General features: G+C 34.7%; 1 protein-coding gene across 1 annotated transcript; it reads right to left on the bottom strand.

Annotated features, from left to right (window-relative positions):
• Positions 1-546: 546 nt before the first annotated feature.
• On the bottom strand, positions 547-23,576 carry nxf1a (nuclear RNA export factor 1a). Its single transcript, XM_073821029.1, has 22 exons — positions 23,510-23,576; positions 22,499-22,555; positions 17,960-18,137; positions 17,756-17,873; positions 16,521-16,604; positions 15,969-16,073; positions 15,794-15,874; positions 15,631-15,700; positions 15,424-15,512; positions 13,077-13,184; positions 12,806-12,915; positions 6,379-6,415; positions 5,985-6,053; positions 5,845-5,900; positions 5,637-5,741; positions 4,193-4,251; positions 3,978-4,093; positions 3,836-3,878; positions 3,669-3,741; positions 3,241-3,420; positions 2,177-2,237; positions 547-1,037 (listed from the first exon to the last, which is right to left on the bottom strand). Exons 1-22 carry the CDS (start codon positions 23,574-23,576, stop codon positions 999-1,001), a joined length of 1,905 nt encoding a protein of 634 aa, XP_073677130.1. The 3' UTR covers positions 547-998.
• Positions 23,577-25,070: the final 1,494 nt, after the last annotated feature.

The following is a 25,070-nucleotide window of genomic DNA, read 5'->3' as shown; positions in this document are numbered from 1 at the left end:
ATAAAGTAACACTTATAATGTTACAAAAGATTTTTATTTCAGATAAATTCTGTTCTTCTGAACTTTCTATTCATCAAAGAAACCTGAAAAAATCTACTTAGCTGTTTTCAACTTAATAATAATGTTTTTTTGAGCAGCAAATCAGAATATTAGAATATTTCTGAGGGATCATATTATAACGGTCTGGGTGTCTGTCCCTTTAAGGCTCGGGATTTGGGGAATTTCCTTTGCCCAGCATCAATCTCCTAATCATTTTGTTGCTTTTGCCTTTTAATAATAACCCCTTTGTTAATAACGCACCATAGGTTACAATGTGACTGGAGTAATGATGCTAAAAATTCAGCTTTGAAATCACATGAATAAATTACATTTTAAAATACATTCAAATAGAAAATAGTTCAAGACAATTTTAAATAGTACAAATATTTTAAAATTTTACTGTTTTTGCTGTACTTTGGATCAAATAAATGCAGGCTTGGTGAGCAGACTTCTTTAAAAAAAAAACCACATAAAATGTACATAAACAAATTCAGTCACATGTGCCCTGAAGTTTACCTGGATTTTTGCTCTGGTAAGGGCTCTATATTCCTCAAGCGCTGTCATGATTTTAGTTTGTTATATTTAGCAATAATCAGAATAATTATTCTAATACAGTGACAACTTGATAAGGTATTGATTTCTTGATCTTGCTGAGAAAAGCCTGAATAAACAAACTTTATTGCTGTGAAAACATCACAGTTAACACCAACAAAAGCTCAGCACATACTCAAGACATCACAATTAAAACAGAAAACAGTGCTTTTAAAATTAATACAGAAAGAGTGCTGTAATTTATTCAACTATAAACCTGAGGTATAACTCTTTTAAGCAAGAAAACTCAAATAAAATTCTAGAATTAATATAAAACAACTATTTTTCATTTCAGTTTAACACATAATTAAATGTCTGCTAAACAACAAATAAAACTATGTACATACATATGCATTTCTCTGTTGTTTTCATTTTATGAAAGCAGCTTCTGGGATCTTTCCTTGAGCCTAAAGGAGACAAAATGTTACAAAAAATATGACAAGTCCCAAAGTCTAAAAAAAACTGTATGCCATTAGATTTCAGAACACATGGTCCACCTTAAATTGTCTGAACATGAATCAACATAAATGAGATGGATAGTTTACCCAAAAATAAAAAAAAATTACCTTATGATTTACTCACCCTCAAGCCATTTTAGGTGCATATGACTTTTTTCTTTTAGACGAATACAATTTGAGTTAAATTAAAAATGTGTCTCTTCCAAGCTTAATAATGGCAGTTAATGGCTGTTGAGATTTTATAAACAAAGTACATCCAGTCATCAAGAAGTGCTCCACATGGCTCCAGGGGATTATTAAAGGCCTTCTGAAGTAAATCAATGTGTTTGTGAAAGAAAAATATTCATATTTAAAACTTTCTAAACCATAATCTCTAGCTTCCGCTAACTGTCTTATGTGCGTTCACAAGAGAGTGGTGTTCCAGCGGATGACGTAGGATGTAGCCGTAGCGTGAGCTCTAGTGAGAAGTGACAAATGTGAAAGTCATATTTTAGATGTACAAAACAAGGATTTGTAAAGAAACATTTTGGAGGAATTCGATATAAGCCAATAGGAGAATGTTTTTTCTTTGCCATAAACAAAACTTTGTTCTCACAAAACTAGCATATTCTTACCAGAGCTTATGCTATGGCTGTTATTAACCCCCCGGAGCAATGTGAAGTACTTTTTATGATGTAAAGATGCACTTTATTGGACTTCAAAATCTCAACACCCATTCACTGCCATTAAAAAGCATGGAAGAGCCACTTTTTAAAAAAAATATATTTAACTCTAATTGTACTCATCTAAAAGAAGAAAGTCATGTACACCTAGAATGGCTTGAGGGTCAGTAAATCATGGGGTAATTTTCATTTTTGGGTGAACTGATCACCTGATCTCAAGGGAAAATTTAGATAAATTCTTCATTTTATCTAGTTAATAAGTTTTAAGAATGTTAATCAGCTTTTGAAACATTTAAACTAGTGGGGCTTTCAATGGTTAATGCCTGTATCTTTTCATTTCTGATTATTTATTGACAGCAAACAGAGCTGCTGAAATGAGGACATATTGCACATGCATTTCTATCAATTGGCCAAGCAGATTCATACCTTGAGTTCTGTGAATATCTGAGCAGCTTGGTGAAAATCCCAGGCGTTATCCTGCAGACATCTGGCAGAAATACACAAGCCTTACCAACAGGTTTGGGTTAATATTGACTAAGGGTGGATGGTATGACCAAAATCGTATACCAAAGTAAGAGCAGAAACAGAAACATCAACAGTGGTGACCAAAATTATTAGAACACCAGTATTTTCACCAGCCCAAAAATGGTTCTATGTCAGTTATTTATATCTTTTTCTGTTGTGTGTCAGTAGGAAATATCAGTTTACATTTTCACACATTATTTTTGCCATTAATTGTAGTAATCCAGTTAGATTTTTGCTTGCAGAAGGAGTCTGACAACAGCCAGATATCTGATCTCATCATCATCCAGTCTGTCTGGAATGACATGAAGAAACAGAACAAAGATGCTTCAGACTAAATTCAAAAGAACTGTGGCAACGTCTCCAAGATGCTTCAAGATACCTACCTGCAAAGTTACAGTACTGTTAAAAGTTTTAGGCACTTTGGCAAAAATGCTGTTAAATGAGGATGCTGTCAAAATTAATGTCATAAATAGATTTCCTTATCAATTAACACATATTAACCAAATTAAATCAACATTTGGCGTGACCATCCCTTGCATTCAAAGCAGTTTTTGCCCTAGGTGCACTTGAAAATAGTTTTTCAGGTAGCTTTGCAGGTAGGTTTCTTGAAGCATCTTGGAGATGTTGCCACAGTTCTTCTGGATTTAGTCTCAGTTTGTTCTGTTTCTTCGTGTCATTCCAGACTGACTGGATGACGATGACTCCTTGTGCAAACAAAAATCTCACTGGATTATTACAATTAATGGCAAAATGATTGTTTGAGAATGTAAACTGATATTTCCTACTGACACACTCCAGCAAAAGATAGAAATAACTGACTTAAAATCATTTTTAGCTGGTGAAAATACTAGTGTTCTAATCATTTTGGCCACCACTCTAAATTAAATTATTCATTCATAGAAACATCTATAGTTTTATAATTAAAAATTGCAAGTATAAGGTCATGGGTTTTCGTCTCTGCTCACTTTTGAGACCATTCCAGGTTCATTTCAGACTTCTGGGAGAAAGCGGAGAGCATTTCCTGCTGGGATGCGGTGAGGGTGGGCAGCACTGGGCTAATCGAGGGGGCTGGTGCTGCAAACGCACCATGTATCTCCTTGCTGGTGGCGTTCCTCACATAGAGCTCGTCATTCACGATACACAGGCTGAAAATGCAACAAATACCAATAAACATGCACCAATTAACTTCAGAAGAGGTTATTTTGACCAAGTGACTAAGGATTATTGTTTTATCTGTCTGCTAAACAGTCAACTCTGGGAAATTCAGTGTGTCTAAGGGGAAAGCCAGTAAAAGAAGATAACCATATTAAGTAATAAAATGACAGCAAAAGCCAAAGAAAAACAGAAGCAGCCCAAAGCACAGTGTTTTTATTTTGCTGCTGCCTTTTCCTACCCAGAATTCTGAGCTGGAATTGTGATGAAGACTCTGGAGAACGCCCTGACACGGTCTCTCAATTTGTCATCAGCTGAAGAGAGGTAAACAAACATTGAGTTGAACACACAGCGTTATTTGATCAACTGTTTTGCTGACATGTGTAACTGCATTCAGGCAAGACTCACCTTCTTTGAACACTCCACTCACTGTGAACGCTAATAAAGTCCGCTACGGAGAAGACAGGAAAACAACCAGATGTCAAAAAATGTAAATTACCAAAAACAAGAGCTTCAATGAAAGCAGTGTTTAAATCTTTGAGGAACTCACAGAGTATGTGTTGACATCAACAGTGACTGAATTCATATCATGCTGGGTCTTCGGGAGCTCATTGAGGAAGGCGACTACAGTAAGGCGGGTGCGTTTTAGCAATTGGAGCCGAGTGGCTGTAAGGAAGAAGATGACTACATGACAGATACTGATCTCTGTGTGTGTGTTTTTTTTTTTTTACTATGTTTTGCTCGCTTCGCATGTGTGAAACATACAGGGCTCTTTGATGTTCTTGATGTTGTGGCTGTGTTCATGATAATCTTTTAACCTGCACCTGCAAAGTTACAGGAAAAAGAAACAAGACCGAAAATAAACATAAAAAATAAAATATATATGAAAAACACTTTTGCACTTTTACAAATACACATGTTTTGTATTTGTATTTAAAAGTTTATTTAGTTATTGTAAAGCAAAGCCAGCATATCTGGCCAACAATAACTATATACAAACCAGGGTTGCCTTGAAAAAATAATAAATTAAAAATAAGTAAAAATAAAAAATGACAAAAAAACGAATGGGGTGACATACCACAACTATACACACCTCGTATAACTATTATCTTTCACAGTATAAAGTCTACTTAGTTATTAAGTACAAACACTAAATTTCTCATTTTATCCCCCCCCCCCAAAAAAAAAAAAAAACAAATGATAAAAAAATAACTTTTTTAATATATAATTATGTAACACAATAAAAACTCTCTCTCTCTTTTTTTACATTAATTACATTATTAACAATTAAGAAGACCCCAACCCTCTCATACCTTTATTCAATCCACATTACTGTAATACAGAATGTTTTATTATTCTAAATATATATTGAGAAACATAATGGCCTACTAAGATTATTTAAAATCATTTGATGCCAAGTGATGATACAAATTCCATTATAATAAATAAAAATCAGTAATACATTTAATAATAATTTACAAGCAGCATTATTTTAGCATTAATAAAATAATACTTTTGTGTTCACAGTTTTTGTTTAATTTTACACAATGTTTTTGAAAAATATTTACTGTATTTATTTGATCCAAAGTACAGCAAAAACAGTAAAATTCTGAAATATTTTTACCATTTAAAATAACAGTTTTCTATTTGAATATATTTTAAAATGTAATTTATTCCTGTGATTTAAAAGCTGAATTCATTCCTTCAGAAATCATTCTAATATTCTGATTCGCTGCTCAAAAAATTATTAAAATTATTATGTCGAAAACAGCTGAGTAGGAACAGGTTTCTTTGATGAAAAGAAAGTTGAGAAGAACCGCATTTATCTGAAATAGAACATTTTTGTAACATTATGTCTTTATCATCATGTTTTACCAATTTAAAGCATCCTTGCTGAATAAAAGTATTCATTTCTGTAATTTTAAGCAGTTATTTTAAATAGTAAAGTACAGCTTCTGCTGTATTTTGGATAAAATAAATGCAGGCTTGGTGACCAGAAGAGACTTCTTTAAAAAACATTAAAAATCTTAATCTTGTAGTGTATCTATATAATTTCTGAAAGCGTTTATTTTATATGCAAGTAACACAATTTTTGCATTAGTTTTAATTTTTGGAGTGAATGTGACCCTGTTAGGTTGTGTGATTCACCCAGATAATGGCTTATTAAACACAGCAGAATGCTGTCAAGCTCAGATGAGTGGTGTTTTACCTGGAGGGATGGTTTATGGATGGCAGGCTGAGAGAGAAGCAGGCACCATCATGATACGCCTCCAGCAGCGGCTGTCTGTCCCCAGAGTCATACACACAGTAATAACTGCCACAAAACAAACACAAACACACATCACTGCTGACAAAAGCATGCTTTACAGAATACTAAAGACGATTCTATAGGAAAGCTATTCCACACGTGCACTTACTGCTGCAGAAAACGCTGAATGACGCCCTGGATCTCATTTGATACAAAGTGGCTGCCCTGAATTAGTTAGACAGACACATCCAATCAGAAACTTCACATTAACATTCTTCAAGTCAATAAAACACTGCAGTCACAGGTTACCTTGCAAGGAGGGATGTTTGTGTGTGTTTCCACTTCGAAGCAGATTGGAGGTGGAAGCACATGACCGTCCTACAGAAATAACACACACATCTGAATCACTCCTGCAACTGCTAGTGATTACATTTTGACATTCATAACATGCACTGCTTATTTAAACACAATCAATTCAGATGAATTCTAATTTCTTGTTGACTCTAAATTCCTGTAATACAGTTGGAAAATGTCCAATGACACTTAAGCAATGTGTTCTTTTGGCAGCCAGCCTGGAATCAGGTTTTCTGTCCCTGATAAATTAATGATTGACTGACTTTGTTTCTGACAAACACTAATAACTGTACCGTACATTGAGTTCTGTTAGTTCAAAACATACAAACAATTAAAAAAAAACCCTCACCAGTCTGAGAAGCCTGGGAAATCGCTCCCGAACAGCACTGTCACAAGACGAGGAAGACAAGAGAGTTTACAGAACGCACACACACACACCACAATCACTCCCCAAGCAATGTCTTCTGATTTTTAATTTGTTTATTGTGTATGCAAACACAATAAATTATTTCTAAAATGTGTTGAAACAGAAGAATACTTTGGGCTTAACGCAATGTTTACTCAAATTAAACAGTGCTGCAACATCAAGTGAGAAGTGTTTAAATGACACTCACATTTGTCGTAAGTTTACATACAAAATGCATGTTATTTTTGATTTAGTACTGACCTGAATAAGATATTTCACATAAAAGACGTTTGCAAATAGTTCACAAGTGAAAATAATAGTTGAATTTAAAAAAAAAGGACCCAGTTCAAAAGTTTACATACACTTGATTCTTAATACTGTGTTGTTACCTGATTGATCCACAGCTGTGTTTTTTTGTTTAGTGATAGTTGTTCATGAGTCCCTTGTTTGTCCTGAACAGTTAAATTGTCTGCTGTTCTTCAGAAAAATATTTCAGGTCCTACAAATTCTTTGGTTTTCCAGCATTTTTGTGTATTCAAACCCTTTCCAACAATGACTGTATGATTTTGAGATCTATCTTTTTACACTGAGGACAACTGAGGGACTCAGTTGGTACTTTGAACCTGACTACAGAAGGTTCAAACGCTCACTGATGCTCCAGAAGGAAAACCCATGCATTAAGGGAGGTGAAAACTTGAAATTTGAAGCTCAGGGTAAATGTAACTTATTTTGTCTTCTGGGAAACATGTAAGTCTTCTGTATCCTCTGATGGGGAATACTTAATGACAGAATGAGAAAAATGTGCACATCTGTATTTTGTTCAAAAGTTTTCACCCCCGGCTCTTAATGAATCTTTTTCCCTTCTGAAGCATCAGTGAGCTTTGAACCTTCTGTAATAGTTGCCAATGAGTCCCTCAGTTTGAAGTGATGGATCTCAAAAGCATACAGTCATCATTGGAAAGGGTTCAAATGCACAAAAATGCTGGAAAACCAAAGAATTTTGGACCTGAAGGATTTTTTCTGAAGAACAGGGGGAAGTTTAACTGTTCAGGACAAACAAGGGACTCATGAACAACTATTACTAAACAAAAAATAATAGCTGTGGATCATTCAGGTAACACCTCAAGTGTATGTAAACTTTTGAACAGGGTAATTTTTATAAATTCAACTATTTTTTTCTCTTGTGACTATATGTAAATGTCTTTTATGTGAAATATCTTATTCAGGTCAGTACTACATAAAAAATAACATGCATTTTGCACGATCCCTCTTATTTTTGGAAACATAATTAACATTTTGCAGATTCTGCAAGGTGTATGTACAGTCGTGGCCAAAAGTTTTGAGAATGACACAAATATTAGTTTTCACAAAGTTTGCTGCTAAACTGCTTTTAGATCTTCGTTTCAGTTGTTTCTGTGATGTACTGAAATATAATTACAAGCACTTCATACGTTTCAAAGGCTTTTATCGACAATTACGTGACATTTATGCAAAGAGTCAGTATTTGCAGTGTTGGCCCTTCTTTTTCAGGACCTCTGCAATTCGACTGGGCATGCTCTCAATCAACTTCTGGGCCAAATCCTGACTGATAGCGACCCATTCTTTCATAATCACTTCTTGGAGTTTGTCAGAATTAGTGGGTTTTTGTTTGTCCACCCGCCTCTTGAGGATTGACCACAAGTTTTAAGATCTGGGGAGTTTCCAGGCCATGGACCCAAAATGTCAACGTTTTGGTCCCAGAGCCACTTAGTTATCACTTTTGCCTTATGACACGGTGCTCCATCGTGCTGGAAAATGCATTGTTCTTCACCAAACTGTTGTTGGATTGTTGGAAGAAGTTGATGTTGGAGGGTGTTTTGGTACCATTCTTTATTCATGGCTGTGTTTTTGGGCAAAATTGTGAGTGAGCCCACTACCTTGGATGAGAAGCAACCCCACACATGAATGGTCTCAGGATGCTTTACTGTTGGCATGACACAGGACTGATGGTAGCGCTCACCTTTTCTTCTCCGGACAAGCCTTTTTCCAGATGCCCCAAACAATCGGAAAGAGGCTTCATCTGAGAATATGACTTTGCCCCAGTCCTCAGCAGTCCATTCGCCATACTTTTTGCAGATCAATCTGTCCCTGATGTTTTTTTTGGAGAGAAGTGGCTTCTTTGCTGCCCTTCTTGACACCAGGCCATCTTCCAAAAGTCTTGGCCTCACTGTGCGTGCAGATGCGCTCACACCTGCCTGCTGCCATTCCTGAGCAAGCTCTGCACTGGTGGCACTCCGATCCCGCAGCTGAATCCTCTTTAGGAGACCATCCTGGCGCTTGCTGGACTTTCTTGGACGCCCTGAAGCCTTCTTAAAGAATTGAACCTCTTTCCTTGAAGTTCTTGATGATCCTATAAACTGTTGATTTAGGTGCAATCTTAGTAGCCACAATATCCTTGCCTGTGAAGCCATTTTTATGCAATGCAATGATGGCTGCACGCATTTCTTTGCAGGTCACCATAGTTAACAATGGAAGAACAATGATTTCAAGCATCACCATCCTTTTACCGTGTCAAGTCCGCCATTCTAACCCAATCAGCCTGACATAATGATCTCCAGCCTTGTGCTCATCAACATTCTCAACATGATTTTTGAATGATCTCAGCAGGTCCTTTAATGACAGCAATGATATGCAGTGGAAAGTTTTTTTCGGGATTAAGTTAATTTTCATGGCAAAGAAGGACTACGCAATTCATCTGATCACTCTTCATAACATTCTGGAGTATATGCAAATTGCTATTATAAAAACTTAAGCACCAACTTTTCCAATTTCCAATATTTATGTAATTCTCAAAACTTTTGGCCACGACTGTACACTTTTGACTTCAACTGTAATTAAACTACCTTAAAATCAGAAAACTCTCAAAATTGTGACAATGAACAAGTTATAACTAAATCCCCCAAATCAGCACCATTACAAACATTTATCATGAATGTACTGTAGGAAGACTAACTGTATTAACCAAGGTGATTTGACAGAAAAGTGGTATATTTACATTGACTACTAAATTATTAAAATAGACGTGTAAGACGTGTAAATTTTCTCTTGTGGACTGTATGTAAACAACATTTTTCTGAAATATCTTATTCAGGTCAGTAGTAAATAAAAAAATAACATGCATTTTGTATGATCCCTATTATTAGGATAAAATAATTAACATTTTGTAGATTCTGCAAAGTGTATAGAATGTAAACTTTTGATCTCAACTGTATAATACCCCGTACACTGTAAAAAATGACAGTGAATTTAACGGTAAAAAAACTGTAAAAATGCTAAGGTAAAAACCTGTGAAATGGTTAACGGTAAGTTCCCCTTCTATATACGGTGAAAAACTGTGTTGGACATTGCATTTAATTTTACGGTAGTATACCGTTTTTGGAAGTGAAAAAGAAATGTAAAATTTACAGTGAATAACCGTAAATTGACATTCCCAGAATTCCCTGCATTTAATTTTTTTATTTGATGTTTTTTGTTGTTGAAATAACTTCATCTTAATTTTTTTCTTGGCGGTTTTGTACATTAGGGTTGTATGTTACATCTAATGTTGTTAAATTAATGTTTTTTGCATTATTTCAGTTTTATGTGTTACCATGATGGTGTTTAGTGTTTGTGTGAATGACACTGTGCACCTTCTATATATGTTGTCAGTTAAAACCTCCGTGCGATGGGCTTTGGTTCATCATGTGATGTTGTCATCACCACCTGCTTTTGGTGGTTATCATTGTATTACAAAGGTACAAAACAGATTTCAGTGCTTCAAAAAGTTGGTACATTACCATTATATGAGTTACGGTTTTTGGTATGAAATTACGGTATTTACCTGTAAATTTAAGCGAAAACCTTAAAATGTAAAACATTGCTAATGTATTTTTTATGGTAAAATTCTGGCAACCACAGCTGCCAGTTTTTTACCGTAAATTTTACGGATTTTTTTTTTTACAGTGTAGCAGGTCTATACAGGTGGAGCTAGGGAGGTGGAGGGTTTCAGAGGACCTCTGAAAGCGTGCTGTGAAATACTCTCACCAGCCATTTAAATGTAAAGCAGCAAGCTCATTGGCTGTGTTTGCAACAAGAACCAATCAGCTTGTGCCGAGTAGTTTAAAGCTGTGAATATCATCAGTTTGCGTCAAAAACCTAGCGGTGCGCACCATCTAGAGTAGGGTTCCTCAAATCTTACCCTGGAGGTCCAATGCGCTGCAGAGTTTAGCTCCAACCTTGATCACACTCACCTACCTGTGATTCTCTAATGATCCTGAAGACCTTGATTAGCATTCTCAGGTGTGTTTGATTAGGGTTAGAGCTAAACTCTGCAGTGCATTGGACCTCCAGGGTAAGATTTGAGGACCCCTGGTCTAGAGTTTCATGACAGAACTTGGCATTTATGAGAGAAACAGTAATACAATGAAACTGATCCCAGCAGCTCCAAAACAGATTTTTCTTTCTGACTTCCCACATAGACAAACAAACCAGTCTCATTTTTTTATTTTTAATTCTTTTTTCAATTTCATTTTTTATTTGCCAACTCTCTCTAGCATGACAATTTGTCCCTGAGCCATTTTAATGCAATAACATGGAGTTTTAGAACAGCCATCTTGCTTCCATCAACTTCTTTCTCCATTGTCACCACTGTAGGCTCTTTGTAGTAGGCTCTCTGCAGACAGAGAGTGGGATCTTTCCAGTCATTGGCTATCCAGCCTTCCACACTGGCCAAAAACAGCAGTCTGATTGGAGCAGGAATACAAGATGAACATGAGCAAAACATTTTGCAGCAAATAAATGTGGACTGATTTGCTTGAAATGCCACCATATTATCCTGTGGCTGTCTTGATATATAAAAAAAGTGATATTTCTTTCTAAACTTATAAAAATAGCCTGCATTTTTTAAATATTATTGATTTAGTTCTCTGTTATGAAGGCTGGGATCAACTTCATGCATAACCAAAGCTGTTTCATGCAGGGAAGAAGAAAGAAGAGGGATGATTTGGAAAGCCCTAGAATCAAGACAGGATGCAGCTGCTGCTGTGATTTGGAGAGAAGGAAGAAAGAAAATCCAACCACACTAAAAGAAATTCTGGACACGTCAGTCTGTCACACACTCGTACATGTGAATGCACTTATAACAAATGAACAGAGACAGAAACACCCTAATTTATTCAGACAACTCATAATTTGTTCGGAACTAAAGTAACTAAATAATGACGGATACTCTGAAGTAGATAAAATAAACCAATGAATAAATAAAGCAATGAATTATGAATGTGTGTTCATGTGTTAACATCTGCAATGCCAGGTTTTGATGATTATTTTTGATGATATTCCAGGTATATTAGGCCAGCATGGGACTATATGAGGCTTTAAATCTGCATGAGACTTATAAGACTCTACTGGATTCCGTAACTTTGTCAGGGTAAAACATCATGGATGCTATTTAGATTTAGATAAATTGAAAATAGTTCATCTTCAAGGCACTCTGCCGTCCACAATAAAATTCAAAATTCCCATTATAAGTATTTAAATTTTTTTTATTTTACTCAATTTCTAGAACTATAGAACTTAGCATTAGTAAAAAATAAATTCATTATAAAAAAGTTTAAAAAAAAATGTAATTTACATGAATTTTTCAAGCCTATACATCACTTTTAAAATTAGGCTACTTCATACATCCAGGCTTTTCAAGACCATCTTTAAAGAGATAGCTCACCCAAAAATATAAATTCTGTTATTTATTACTCACGCTCATGTTTTAAACCCGTAAGACTTTTGTTAATCTTCAGAACACAAATGAAGATATTTTTATTGAAATGCGAGAGCTTTCTGAACCTTCATAGACAGCAACGCAACTGACAAGTTCAAGGCTCAGAAAGGTAGTAAGAACATCATTAAAATAGTCCATGTGACATCAGTGGTTCAACCATAATTTTATGAAGCTACAAGAATACTTTGTGCACGAAGAAAACAAAAATAACATCTTTATTCAACAATTTCTTCTCTTCCCTCTTAGTCTTCAACGCATGTTCATGAGAGTACCATGCATGCGTGAACATAGTAGTTGTGTTGATGGCTATGCAGGATCAGAAAACTCTGATTTCATCAAAAATATCTAAATTTGTGTTCTGAAGATGAACAAAGGTCTTATGGGTTTGGAATGACGTGAGGGTGAGTAATTAATTACAGAGTGTTTAATTTTTGGTTGAACTATCCCTTTAAGAATTAAAATGAGTTACTTTACTAGGTTTGGGATCGTGTCTATAAGGAACCGTGTTTTTAGCATATCCTCCAGCTAATTATACCAACCTTGACCTTTTACTCTTGCAGTGAAACTGGCACTGACCTGATGTATGTGGTCTGATCTTTGAAGTCATCACACAGAGGGTTCCTGTCCAGCCACAGCTCCACCAGCCTGAGCCCCTTCACCTTACCCAGCTCTTGGTCTGACTTCAGCTGCAGACAGAGGATGACAAGACAATATGGCAACACAACAGATACCGAAAGGAAATTCTGTGGACCTTGCAGTCGAGTAAATAGAAACTGAAGAATTGGGCTAACATTGTGTGACGATAGCGATAACAGATGATAACAGCAGCTGCCTTAGCATCTCTCACCTCATTATGAGACAGGTTCAGTGACTGCAGGTTGGGGGCTGCGTTCACAAGCTCTGCAATGTCATCCAGCTTACGCAGCTTGTTGTTACTCAGATTCAAACACAACAACTGAGAAGGATCAAAGAAGAAGACAGAGAAATGTTACTTCAAACTCTTATTTGTTTACATTAAAAAATCATATTAATTAAAAGTTAAATTTTAAATAAAAACAATTTCTCATTACATTTTATTTAAAATTCTATTTAAGTATTTCATTTTAAAATTAGTTTAGAAATGACTGTGATACGCAAGTCAAAAGGGTTCAACTGTCCAAAAAGTCTGTGAATCCCTGTCTCATACAAAGTAATTGCATGGCTTCAGAAGACTTCAGAAATATATGACAAGTCATATGAATCACTTTTATGGGACTTTTTTGTCACTTTTGCTTTTATGTATGGAAAGATTGTCATATTTGTCAATAATCTGACCCTGGACCACAAAACCAGTCTTAAGTAGCACAGGTATGTTTGTAGCAAAAGCCAAAAATACACTGAATTGCTCAAAATAATGAATAAATTCATTTTTCTTTAATGGCAAAAATCATTAGGATATTAAGTAAAGATCATGTTCCATGAAGATATATTGTAAATTTCCTACTGTAAAACATCAAAACTTAATTTTTGATTAGTAATATGCATTGCAAAAACTTCATTTGGACAACTTTAAAGGCGATTTTCTCAATATTTAGATTGGAATATTAGAATATTAGAATATTTTTTCCACCCTCAGATTCCAGATTTCAGATTTCAAATAGTTGTATCTTGGCCAAATGTTGTCATATCCTATAACAAACCATACATCAATGGAAAGCTTATTCATTTAGCTTTTTGTAATGAATTATGAGCATACCAACAAGAACACACAACCAGTCAAAAGTTTTTGAACAGTAAGATGTGTCACGTTTTTTATTTATTTTCTTTTGCTCACCAAGTCTGCATTTATTTGACCCAAATCACAGCAAAAACAGCAAAATCTGAAAAATATTTTTACTATTTAAAATTTCTATTTGAAAATATTTGAAAATGTAATTTATTCCTGTGATTTCAAAACTGAATTTGTCATTACTCCAGTCTCATGATCCTTAAGAAATCATTCTAATATTCTGATTTGCTCAAAAAAACATTATTATAGTGTTGATAACAGCTGATTCGATTTTTTTTTTCACACTGATAAATAGAAAATTCAGAAGAACAGCATTTAACTCAAATAGAAATCGTTTATAACATTATAGATGTCTTTATCATCACTTCTGATCAATTTAAAGCATTTCTAAAGGATCATGTGACACTCAAGACTGGAGTAATGATGCTAAAAATTTAGATTTGATCACAGGAATAAATTACATTGTAAAATTTATTCAATATTTCAAAATGGACTGTTTTTGCTGTACTTCAGATCAAATAAATGCAGGCTTGGTGAGCAGAAGAGACTTCTTTAAAAAACATTAAAAATCTTACTGTTCAAAAACTTTTGACTGGTACTGTACATTTAAAAAATGAAACAAAAACAATACATAAACTAAGAAAATAAAATTTGTAAACATCACAATCCACCAGAACCCTGATTAGGTAATTACTGATGCCATATGCACATACCAAAGCCCAAGATGGCACTACAGATCAAGCCTAAATCTGTCTTTTGAAAGTCAGTTTGTCTTGATTATAGAATCACATGTGACACTATTGCTGATCAAGTACAAGATTCTTTCATCTACTATTATGAATGTGTTAATAAGATAAATAACAAAAGTATTTCCTGGAATCAGTGTCTCAGTGTGGCCTACCCACAGCTGTTTACACTAGAAATAAAACCATATAGTTTAATATTTCCACCAGCTGGGTGTTTTGATTTCCTATTTTTGTCCAGACACTGTGGTTGAACTTTGATGGATTAGATGAAGTTACTATATTTATTCTTCGCGGCTGGCAGACAGCGGAAACAGGTCATGAAGCAATGGCCTTTGACACACTTCTCAAATGAACACAGTAATTCATCACGGATCTTAAAGCTACCATGTTATAAAAAATATTTAGCTAAATGCCTGAATGCCAAGATAATACAGTCTTATATCTTTGAAAACAGACCAGGTTTTTCTAGTGATTATAGTATAATACAAGACTTCTTCGTCGTACAAATAGTTGTCAAAAACAAACATGTTTTGAAATGCACATCATATTAATAAAGTGTGATGTGTTTGAACCAGCACCCAATTCATAAGAAACAACCACTGGATTTCATTCAGCTAAGATTAGATTCACTATTACTTCTGTTTAGGTTAAGGATTTGAGCAAACCCTTAAGAGTCCTACCTCTGGGATATTCTCCTGTATGATTTTGATCACAGCTTGCATGCAGTTTTTTCGATTTAAGGTCATCTCAAAATCATGGGAAACCAAGTCTGGTGGAATAGAGTCAAATATTAAAAAACTAAACAAAACATAATTTTGAAAAGCTCTCAATTGAGCTGTACTTTGTGCAGTGTAAGGGTTTTGTTTATTCAAACAGTCTAGTTTTACCTGAATCAGTGTGGATGCTGTTCAGGTCAAGAGACTTCTGGGAAGCGTCAAAGCGTTTGGACATGCAATGCTTTGCAAAAAAGAACAGCAACAGTTAAATGCAACGGCTGCCACCTGTAGCTCACAAGGTGTTACTGCAAGAAGAAGCAGCTGTAGGTCAAACCTTTAAATGCTCCAGATCTTGTGGCTTCAGCTCGCTTTGGAGGAATGGGGGACTAGAACAGCAGTTCATAAGCACGACCACCTGGAGAACAAGAAACATGTCTGCCCAGTTTACAACTAGAACACAGTAATGAGAACGAGATGAATGTTTTACAATAGATGAAAGTGCAACATACCCTGTTCCCTTCACTGTCTGTGACTCTGCGTGAGAGTTTGGACAGAGTGCTGGCAGCAGCAGCATCCTCCACATAGAAATTAACTTTATGCCCCTCTGTGGAGTACTAGGCAAAAACAAGAGGCACAGTCTGACAGGTATGTGACACATCAGCTGAATATAATGTGATTCAGTGATTTAACAATATTCACTGACTGAAGTTAGTTATAAGGTCAACTCTGTATTTATAGATCACCCCAAAATTAAAAGAATAATACTTTTTATTAAAAAAAGAAAGAAAGAAAGACAAAGAAATACATTTTCTTTGTTAAATGTACTTTGTCATTAAAATAATGGCAGAAATAATGATAGTCCTAAGAACAGGCTTCATTTTCTGCAACACAATATTAAGAAATAAAAATAACAATTTCTTTCTTTTTTTTCCAAAATAAAATCTATTATTCTTTTAATTTTGGGGTGAAATATGACCTGACAGTTTATAAGATTTCCTTTAAAAAACAATTATGCAAAAAATAAAATAAATAAATAATAACAACAAGTGAGAATCACTTACATGTAATGGAATAAACGCAATGGGGCAGAGATTCTGTAGTGATGTTAGGAGCCATTTCTTATCATACTTTGTTCCATATGGGATCTGTGAAATAAAAGTAAGTATATCAGATGCAATAAACGTTAAAAAAAAAAAAAAAAAACATTTTCATCCAGCCTGTCTGCCGTTTTTATTCAAACCAATTCAAAAAATGTATGCAAGTTGTAAATGTTAACCGGTTAATTGAAAATAAGCTATTGTGGATCCTAAAAATCGACAATTCGGGTTATAAGGTATCTAGAATTATTATTAAAGCAGGTAATTAAAAAAAAAAAAAAAAAAAACTTTATCATTTTCACTCATATCACTTAAAAAAAAGGTTTATTTTATAAAACTTTTTTTAACTAATACCATTTTAACATTTTATGTTCTTTTAAAATTAGTTGTTGTGTAATGTCATTATTTTAATGTTTTTTTTTTCTAGTTTAATATGTTCTTAATCAGTCTGCTGTGAAGCTTAAAGGGATAGTTCACCCAAAAATAAAAAATTGTCATTATCTACTCACCCTCATGTTGTTTCAAACCTGTATGAGTTACTTTCTTCTGTTGAACACAAAAGATAATTTGAAGAATGTTGGTAACCAAATAATTGATGGTAGCCATTGAATTATATAGTATTCAAAACTGCCAAGTCCGAACAGCTGACAAAAGCATCACAATAATTCAATCCACGTGACTCCAGTCCTTCAATTAATGCCTTGTGACGCAAAATCTGCTTATTTGTAAGAAACAAATACATCATTAAGGTGTTTCAAATTTAAAGTGCGCTTTTTGCCAAAATATGAATAAAAGACTCTAGATTTATTGCTTTCTCCAGTGTAAAAGTCATCTGAATCAGGAGAGAAATATGCTCAGATCAAGCACTGTTTGCAAATTAAAACAGTCTAAAAGTATTCTAAATGAACATTTTATTTTGAATGTTATTAGAACATATTTTAGCTGGAAGCAACCGTTGATGTTAATTGGTGGACTAGAGTCATGTGGATTATTGTGATGTTTTTATCAGCTGTTTTACTCTCATTCTGATGGCACCCATTCACTGCACAGGATCCATTGCTGGGTAAGTGATGCTAAATTGTTCTGATAAAGAAGAAAACTGGTCTACATCTTCAATGGCCTGAGGGCGAGTAGATTTTCTGCAAATTGTCATTTCTGGGTAAACTATTCCTTTAAGGAAAATCAAATTGAACTCTTACTGTAATTTTAAACCAATCATTCCCTCCTGCATCTTCTCCTTTAAACCCGTGTGCTTTCCCCCCTTTGATCTTTTCCATCTGCCCCTCTCCTCTCTTACTGGAACGTCCATATGGAATACTGAAGGAAAAGCATAACATGGCTGGAAATTAAATTAAACATTCCTTACGTAGATACATAGATAAATCATTTGCAGCAACACTTACAATCTCTGCTGGGACATCCCATACTGACTACCCATCACAGACACATCAACGCTGTCCTGAAACTTGCTGCGGGGTCCCGAGGCTGTACCTCGATTCTGCAGGTGAGCTGAATGACTATGTAGACTAGCCTTGATGGACCTCCAACCTTGACGGACCCCCAACCAGTGGCCATCATGATCTGAAACACAAACACACATCACAACTCTCAATGGCAGTGTGTCACCATACAGTTAATAAGATGTGCTTATCACTTCAGTGTTCACTATACACTACCAGTCAAAAGTTTTTGAACAGTAAGATTTTTAATGGGGTTTTTTTTTATATAGAAGTCTCTTCTGCTCAACAAGCCTACATTTATTTGATCCAAAATACAACAAAAGCACTAATATTCTGAAATATTTGTACTATTTAAAATAACTGCTTTCTATTTGAATATACTTTAAAATTTAATTTATTCCTGTGATCAAAGCTACATTTTCAGCATCATTACTCCAGTCTTCAGTGTCACATGATCCTTCAGAAATCAGTCTAATATGCTAATTTGCTGTTCAAGAAACATTTTTATTATTATTATCAATATTTAAAACAGTTGAGTACATTTTTTAGAATGTGTTGATGAATAAAAATATCCAAAGATCAGGATTAATCTGAAATAAAAAGCTTTTGTAACATTATATATCAGATAAATGCTGTTTTTCTGATTTATTAAAGAAACCTGGAAAATTGTACTCTGTTTTCGACATAATAATAATAATAATAATAATAATACTACATGTTTTTAAGCAACAAATCAGCATATTAGACTACTTTCTGAAGGATCATGTGACTGGGGTAATGATGCTAAAAATTCAGCTTTGAAGTCACAGGAAGCAGTAACATTTTAAAATATTTTCAAATAGAAAACAGTTATTTTAAATAATGAACATATTTCAAAATCTTACTGTTTTTGCTTTTGTATCAAATAAATGCACAAAACATTTTACTGTCCAAAAAATGTTGACTTGTGTACAAAACATGCAAAAAAAAAAAAAATAAGGTTTTGATAAAATAATTCTTCAACGTAGCACATCACCTATTATATTATATAAGTCTATTTTTTGTTTAATAAAGAAATGATAAACAAAACAAACGTCAAGTTACAACCTATATTAATATTTAAATAAGAAATTATACACTTTCACATTTGTTTGCAAATGCAATATTACTAGGGTTGGGAATCGAAAATCGATTCCGATTCTGGAATCGGATACTTAAGATAAAGAATCGGATAGTTGTTATAATATTAAAATTTCGATTCCTCGTTTCGATTCCTGGTTGCATTTTTTCCATCTAGTGATCTGCCAGGACCTTCCGCGCGTGCAATCTGCCAGGACTTTACGTGGTAATGTAAACATCAGTCGAAAAGATGGATCACGGTAAGCGTTTAAAAGTGTGTCTACGCTTTGTAAAAACCGAAGACAAATCTACCGCTGCACGCAAACTTCATCTTAGAGATCTGCAAGGGACGGATTTTAGTCCTGCGCCCGCCCACTCCAGAAGGACTATATGTTATTTCGTCCCGCAAAAGCCCACATAAAAGTCACTTATACCTAGGGCTGGGCGATTTGGCCTAAAATCAAAATCTCGATTAATTGAACATTTTAACTCGATTACGATTAATGAACGATTATTTTATTTATTAATAAAATTATATTTAATTATATTTATATAATATTTATTTTTTTGCCCTCATAGTTCACTGACAAGTAGGGATGCACCGAAATGAAAATTCTTGGCCGAAACCGAAAACCGAAAAAGAGGAAACCAAGGCCGAAAACCGAAACCCCGAAAGAATTATGCCAATTATTAGTACCATTCCTTTTATGGCTATGACTGTGTACTAATCTTACTAGAATCAAGGCATTGCAATTGCATACATTAATATTAAAGTTTCAAAGAATAAATCAATTATATTAATTTAAACAATTATTATCAATCAAGTATTTTATTACTTGACATATACATATATTTTACTGCCTTTGTTTAAATTGTTTAATCGTTTACATTTTTATAACATTATCTTCTGGATCCATCACATCATAGACTGTAAAAAAATTCACATTTACAAGTCTACGCGTTTCTCTTCCAGCAGGAGGCGCTGTCAGACTGGTATACAAAGCAGCGCAACAAATGACTTTGAAACGTGCAGCGCTCAGATTTATTCAATGGATAGCCTTTTTAAGTTTCATCATTTCTTGTCTTTCAGTCCCCACATTTAACACCTGAAATCATAATTAATACTTTCTTAACCCCTAATAACACTGCAGTTTTCAATTAAAATTAAGAGCTTTATTTCAAGAACCGATTTTCTGAAACAAACCTTGCACAATATACGTTTCTTTTTATACGTTTCCCACCATATTCAGGGCACAAGGAAAATATTAGGGGACTAAATTAATATCAGCATATGAAGTATAATCGTCTCTCATTGTCTCTGAGAGAATGCACGTCAGATGCTGAAAATCCGTTTTCACTTTCATTTTAACATTGCGCAGTTTTCACGTTGCTTGTGTGATATCCATTGGCTCAACTCCATGGTTTAAAACATAAATATTAATAAAAATACAGTATGAAAAGACATATCTTTAAAATATTGTGACGTAACACCAACTTAAATGTTTTTCACTCACTGAAAGCTGCATCTTGTCTCGATCTCTGCTCTTATCACTGCACGCACGACTGCAGACACAACCCCTCTGGAAATTTCGGCAAAACAAGTTTTACAAATCGCTATCCGTGGGTCTTTCCATACTTCCACACCGCAGACGTGTTGCTTCAGACAAGCACGTGCAGGCTGCGGTTTCTGTTTGTGTCAACATACTGTTTCGGCCGTGTTGTTTCGGTGATAAAAGTCTTTCGGCAGAAAACCAAAAATGCACTTTCAAAGTAGAAAATAAGCACTGTCTTCTAAACAAAATTACTCTTGTATATCCTGTAAATTTTTTGAGCTCTCCATGGACATGTCGGCGGAATAACGTAATGTAACGGAGCGGGGTCACGTGACTCCACACGCGGTACTGTTTTTAAAGGGAAAGTAATCGAAATAATCGACCTGGAAACATTTGATCGATTATAGGTTCTGAATGTCGATTTCGATTATTTTTCGATTAATCGCCCAGCCCTACTTATACCCCCGCGGGAAGACAGGTATCTACTTTATCTCTTGGCTGCATGAAACAAACCCTCCCGGTAATGTAAAGGCAAAGATGACCAGAGTAATAGTAACGAACTCGCGCGTGCCTAATGTATTCATTCTTGTATATCGGAGTCGTACATTAGGCACGCATAAGTCCGCTGTTGATTCACAAACTATTCATGCTTTCGGTGCTCTGATCCATAGTATTTTTGCGTGAAATTTCAAAATATTTGCATAGTTTTCAAAATGAATGTCCTGTGAGTTTTTTATAATGAATGCTTACCCATAGAGGTGGATCTTGTAAGGGTCAGTGGTGTTTAAGCACATATGAGCACCAGCATAAACAGATTTACAATGTATTTACTGTATTTTTCATTTATATGTTTATTTTATAATAAATACAAACAGTAGATATTCAGTCACTTAAGAAAGAGTACTCTGAAGTTGTGAAGAATGTCTGAATTAAATAATTTAGGTGCTTTAAATCTGTATATGTGTATTCATGTTAAAAAGTTAGAGCAGAGGATTTTCTTTTAAATTCAAATTCAAGTATAGCTTTAATTTAAAGTTTGTTTGATTTTTTTTTTTATAACATGCAGGAGAAAAATAAAAAGGCAAAACAAATGTTTAGGTTAATAAAAAAAGTTTCAAAAATAAACACTTTAGAGGAAATGTCAGGCATAGGGGGGCCTTGCAAAATTGACCCGAGAAGAAGGGGGCCCTGATATAAAAAAGGTTGAGAACCCCTGTAATAAAATAATATGTTGCAAGCTAGCACTGAAAATAAACATGTTTAATATATTAATGTTTGACTTTTGTGTTTGTTGTTGTTTTTTTTTATTTTACTAAATCGGAATCGAAACTGGGAATCGAAAAGAATCGGAATCGATAAGTGGAATCGGAATCGAAATCGATAAAATTCAAACGATACCCACCCCTAAATATTACATTTGTTTGCTTTTCATGTTTAGGATTTTTTTAAGTTATTCTAAAAAATCTTCAGTTAAACTAATGCATAAGAACGACATGAAACAGTAGACATGAAAAATCAGTCAAACACCAGACAAATCTTGACATTCATCAGGATGAATGGGATAGTATTTTAGCTATAGTTAGTCTCTGTATAACACTAGTTCATAGTTTTTAGTTAAATTAGCTTACCAAATAACAAAGTACACAGTGAAATGCTACATTTAAAATAATCTATAATTACTGTATAAGAGGTTTATCATATATTCCTTGCTTTAAGTGCACATAAACTGACTAAATTAAATTGTCTTAAACTTAAGCCATCCAAAAACTTATATTGTAGGGTATATGTACATATATATTCAGTTTAGGATAATAGCAAGGCACAGTTTTACCTGTGAAAGAGCTTTCGGTGCTCCACACCTCTCTCACTACAGCAGAACCACTCGGATCTAAGGGAAAGTAGAGGAAAAGACTGAAGCATCACAGAGCAGCCATAATAAAACACTTTCGTTAACTAGAGTACAATTATTTTAAGAAAAAAGGGAACACCATGCAAAGTGTTGAATAGCAGAATATGATGATCTGTATTCAGTGTTATATTGTCGATACGAATTACGACTGCGCAGTTCATAAAACATACCAAAGAGTATTTGAACATACTGAACTACAATACCCATAATGCAACCAAAAAGCTACGGAAAGTTCAATGATATTTAGGTTTCTCGGCGCCAAAAATTAAATGTAATCCCTACTTATAATTTAACACTAGGTATTCAAATACGGATGGATATTAATGTTATATAGCTTGCTTCCTTATTTAGTTGTATAGTACGTGTATACAGTACATTGTATATTAAAAATCTTGCTGGCTCCATAACGAATTGCTTTTGTTCCTCTTTTGTAAATCGCTTTGGATAAAGCTCTTGCTAATTGCATTATATAAATATGAATTCGAATAAGAACATTACTATTACGTAAAGAATTTGTTTCGAACCCAAGTAGTGTAAAATATCGCAAAAACATGGCAAGAAACTGCAACTTCAAAATAAAATCTTAATAGTTCAATCGGCACATTTATGCTATTCAAAGCATTTAAGGTTTAATTTGATCCAGTTCATCATAAATTATATGTATTTGCATTGAACACAAATAGGGGAGATACATAACTCATGATCGTTATCATATGCTAACTTAGTTAGGTTTTACACCGAATAACGCTGACAAGCTAAAACTTTGTTAGCAATATAAAAACAACACATTATAATGAAAATGTAAAGATTAGCAGCTGACCACCATAAAGCCTGTCACTTCCATGCGGTGTGCAACTTTTGTTAAATCCTGTTTCACAAGACACTAAACTATATATGTTCATAATCGGACATAAACCATGAGAATTGTATTACCTGAAGAACTGGAGCAAACCCGTGTTATAACAGACAGGTTGGGGTACCATTCCCGGTATTGAGTCATCTTTCACCGATTCAGCCGTTTTGAAAGATTGCGCGCGACTGCATGCAACTGCTCCACGTGCAAACGTGCTTAATCTTGCATTGAAAACATGGAGTGCAACAGGCAGGAGCAAAAACACGTAGTCTTGCGTGGATCCACAAGCATACAAGCTAGTTGCATCTTTTAACCATTCTATGAATCAGACATTTAAAAATATATAATATGCATAATTTATTTGCAGTTACCCGGATGCGCGGTCTTAATGGCGATACTCGGATGTAAACAACAGCTTTGATTGCATGGTTAATGTACTACTTAAAGGAGTAGTTCACTTTCAGAACAAAAATTTACAGATAATGTACTCACCCCCTTGTCATCCAAGATGTTCATGTCTTTCTTTCTTCAGTCGTAAGGAAATGGTGTTTTCTGAAGAAAACATTTCAGGAATGTTCTCCATATAACGAACTACAGGTATTCAAGGGCAGGCTTTAAGATGGTTCAGATCTGTCCGATCGCTACCACTTTGTTTATTTAAATGGGGAGTCATCGCAGCTAACACCAGTAAAGTATGGAGTGTCACAAGGATCTGTCCTAGGTCCTCTACTATTTTCAATTTACATGTTACCCTTCGGTAATATTATTAGGAAATATGGGATTAGTTTCCATTGTTATGCTGATGATACCCAACTATATATTTCAACAAGACCAGATGAAACTTCTAACTTAGCAAAATTAACAGAGTGTGTTAAAAATGTGAAAGACTGGATGACCAATAATTTTCTACTGTTAAATTCAGATAAGAATGAGATATTACTTATTGGACCAAAAAACAGTACACAGAATCTCTTAAACTGCAACTTGCAACTAGACGGATGTACCGTTATTTCCTCTACAGTCAAAAATCTGGGTGTTATATTAGACAGCAACCTGTCTTTTGAAAATCATATTTCCTATGTTACAAAAACAGCATTCTTCCATCTTAGAAACATTGCTAAGCTACGGAACATGTTACCTGTTTCTGATGCAGAAAAGTTAGTCCATGCATTTATGACGTCTAGACTGGACTATTGTAATGCACTACTAGGTGGTTGTCCTGCTTCTTCAATAAATAAGCTACAGGTAGTCCAAAATGCAGCTGCTAGAGTCCTTACCAGATCAAGAAAATATGATCATATTACCCCAATTTTACAGTCTCTACACTGGCTACCTATTAGGTTCCGTATCACTTACAAAATATTACTTCTTACCTATAAGGCCCTTAATGGTTTAGCTCCTGCATACCTAACTAGTCTCCTACTACGCTACAATCCCTCACGCTCCCGGTCGCAAAACTCTGGACTTTTAGTACTACCTAGGATAGCAAAGTCCACTAAAGGAGGGAGATTCTTTTCTCATTTGGCTCCCAAACTCTGGAATAGCCTTCCTGATAACGTTCGGGGTTCAGACACACTCTCTATGTTTAAATCTAGATTAAAGACTCATCTCTTTAGCCAAGCATTCACATAATGTATCTCA

The sequence above is a fragment of the Garra rufa genome, chromosome 16 (assembly GCF_049309525.1).
Source record: "Garra rufa chromosome 16, GarRuf1.0, whole genome shotgun sequence".
NCBI lineage: Eukaryota > Metazoa > Chordata > Actinopteri > Cypriniformes > Cyprinidae > Garra > Garra rufa.
Note: the sequence above shows the minus strand (reverse complement) of the source record. Positions and strands in the feature narration are given on the sequence as shown.

What these genes read in the sequence shown, in the direction of transcription:
- nxf1a (XM_073821029.1), bottom strand. Translation starts at nt 23,576, where the DNA reads ATGACTCAATACCGGGAATGGTACCCCAACCTGTCTGTTATAACACGG. An exon ending in CACCGAAAGCTCTTTCACAG is followed by an intron (nt 18,138 to 22,498) that starts GTAAAACTGTGC and finishes TTTGTGTTTCAG; the next exon opens with ATCATGATGGCCACTGGTTG. An exon ending in TTGCGTTTATTCCATTACAT is followed by an intron (nt 16,074 to 16,520) that starts GTAAGTGATTCT and finishes GTTTTTGCCTAG; the next exon opens with TACTCCACAGAGGGGCATAA.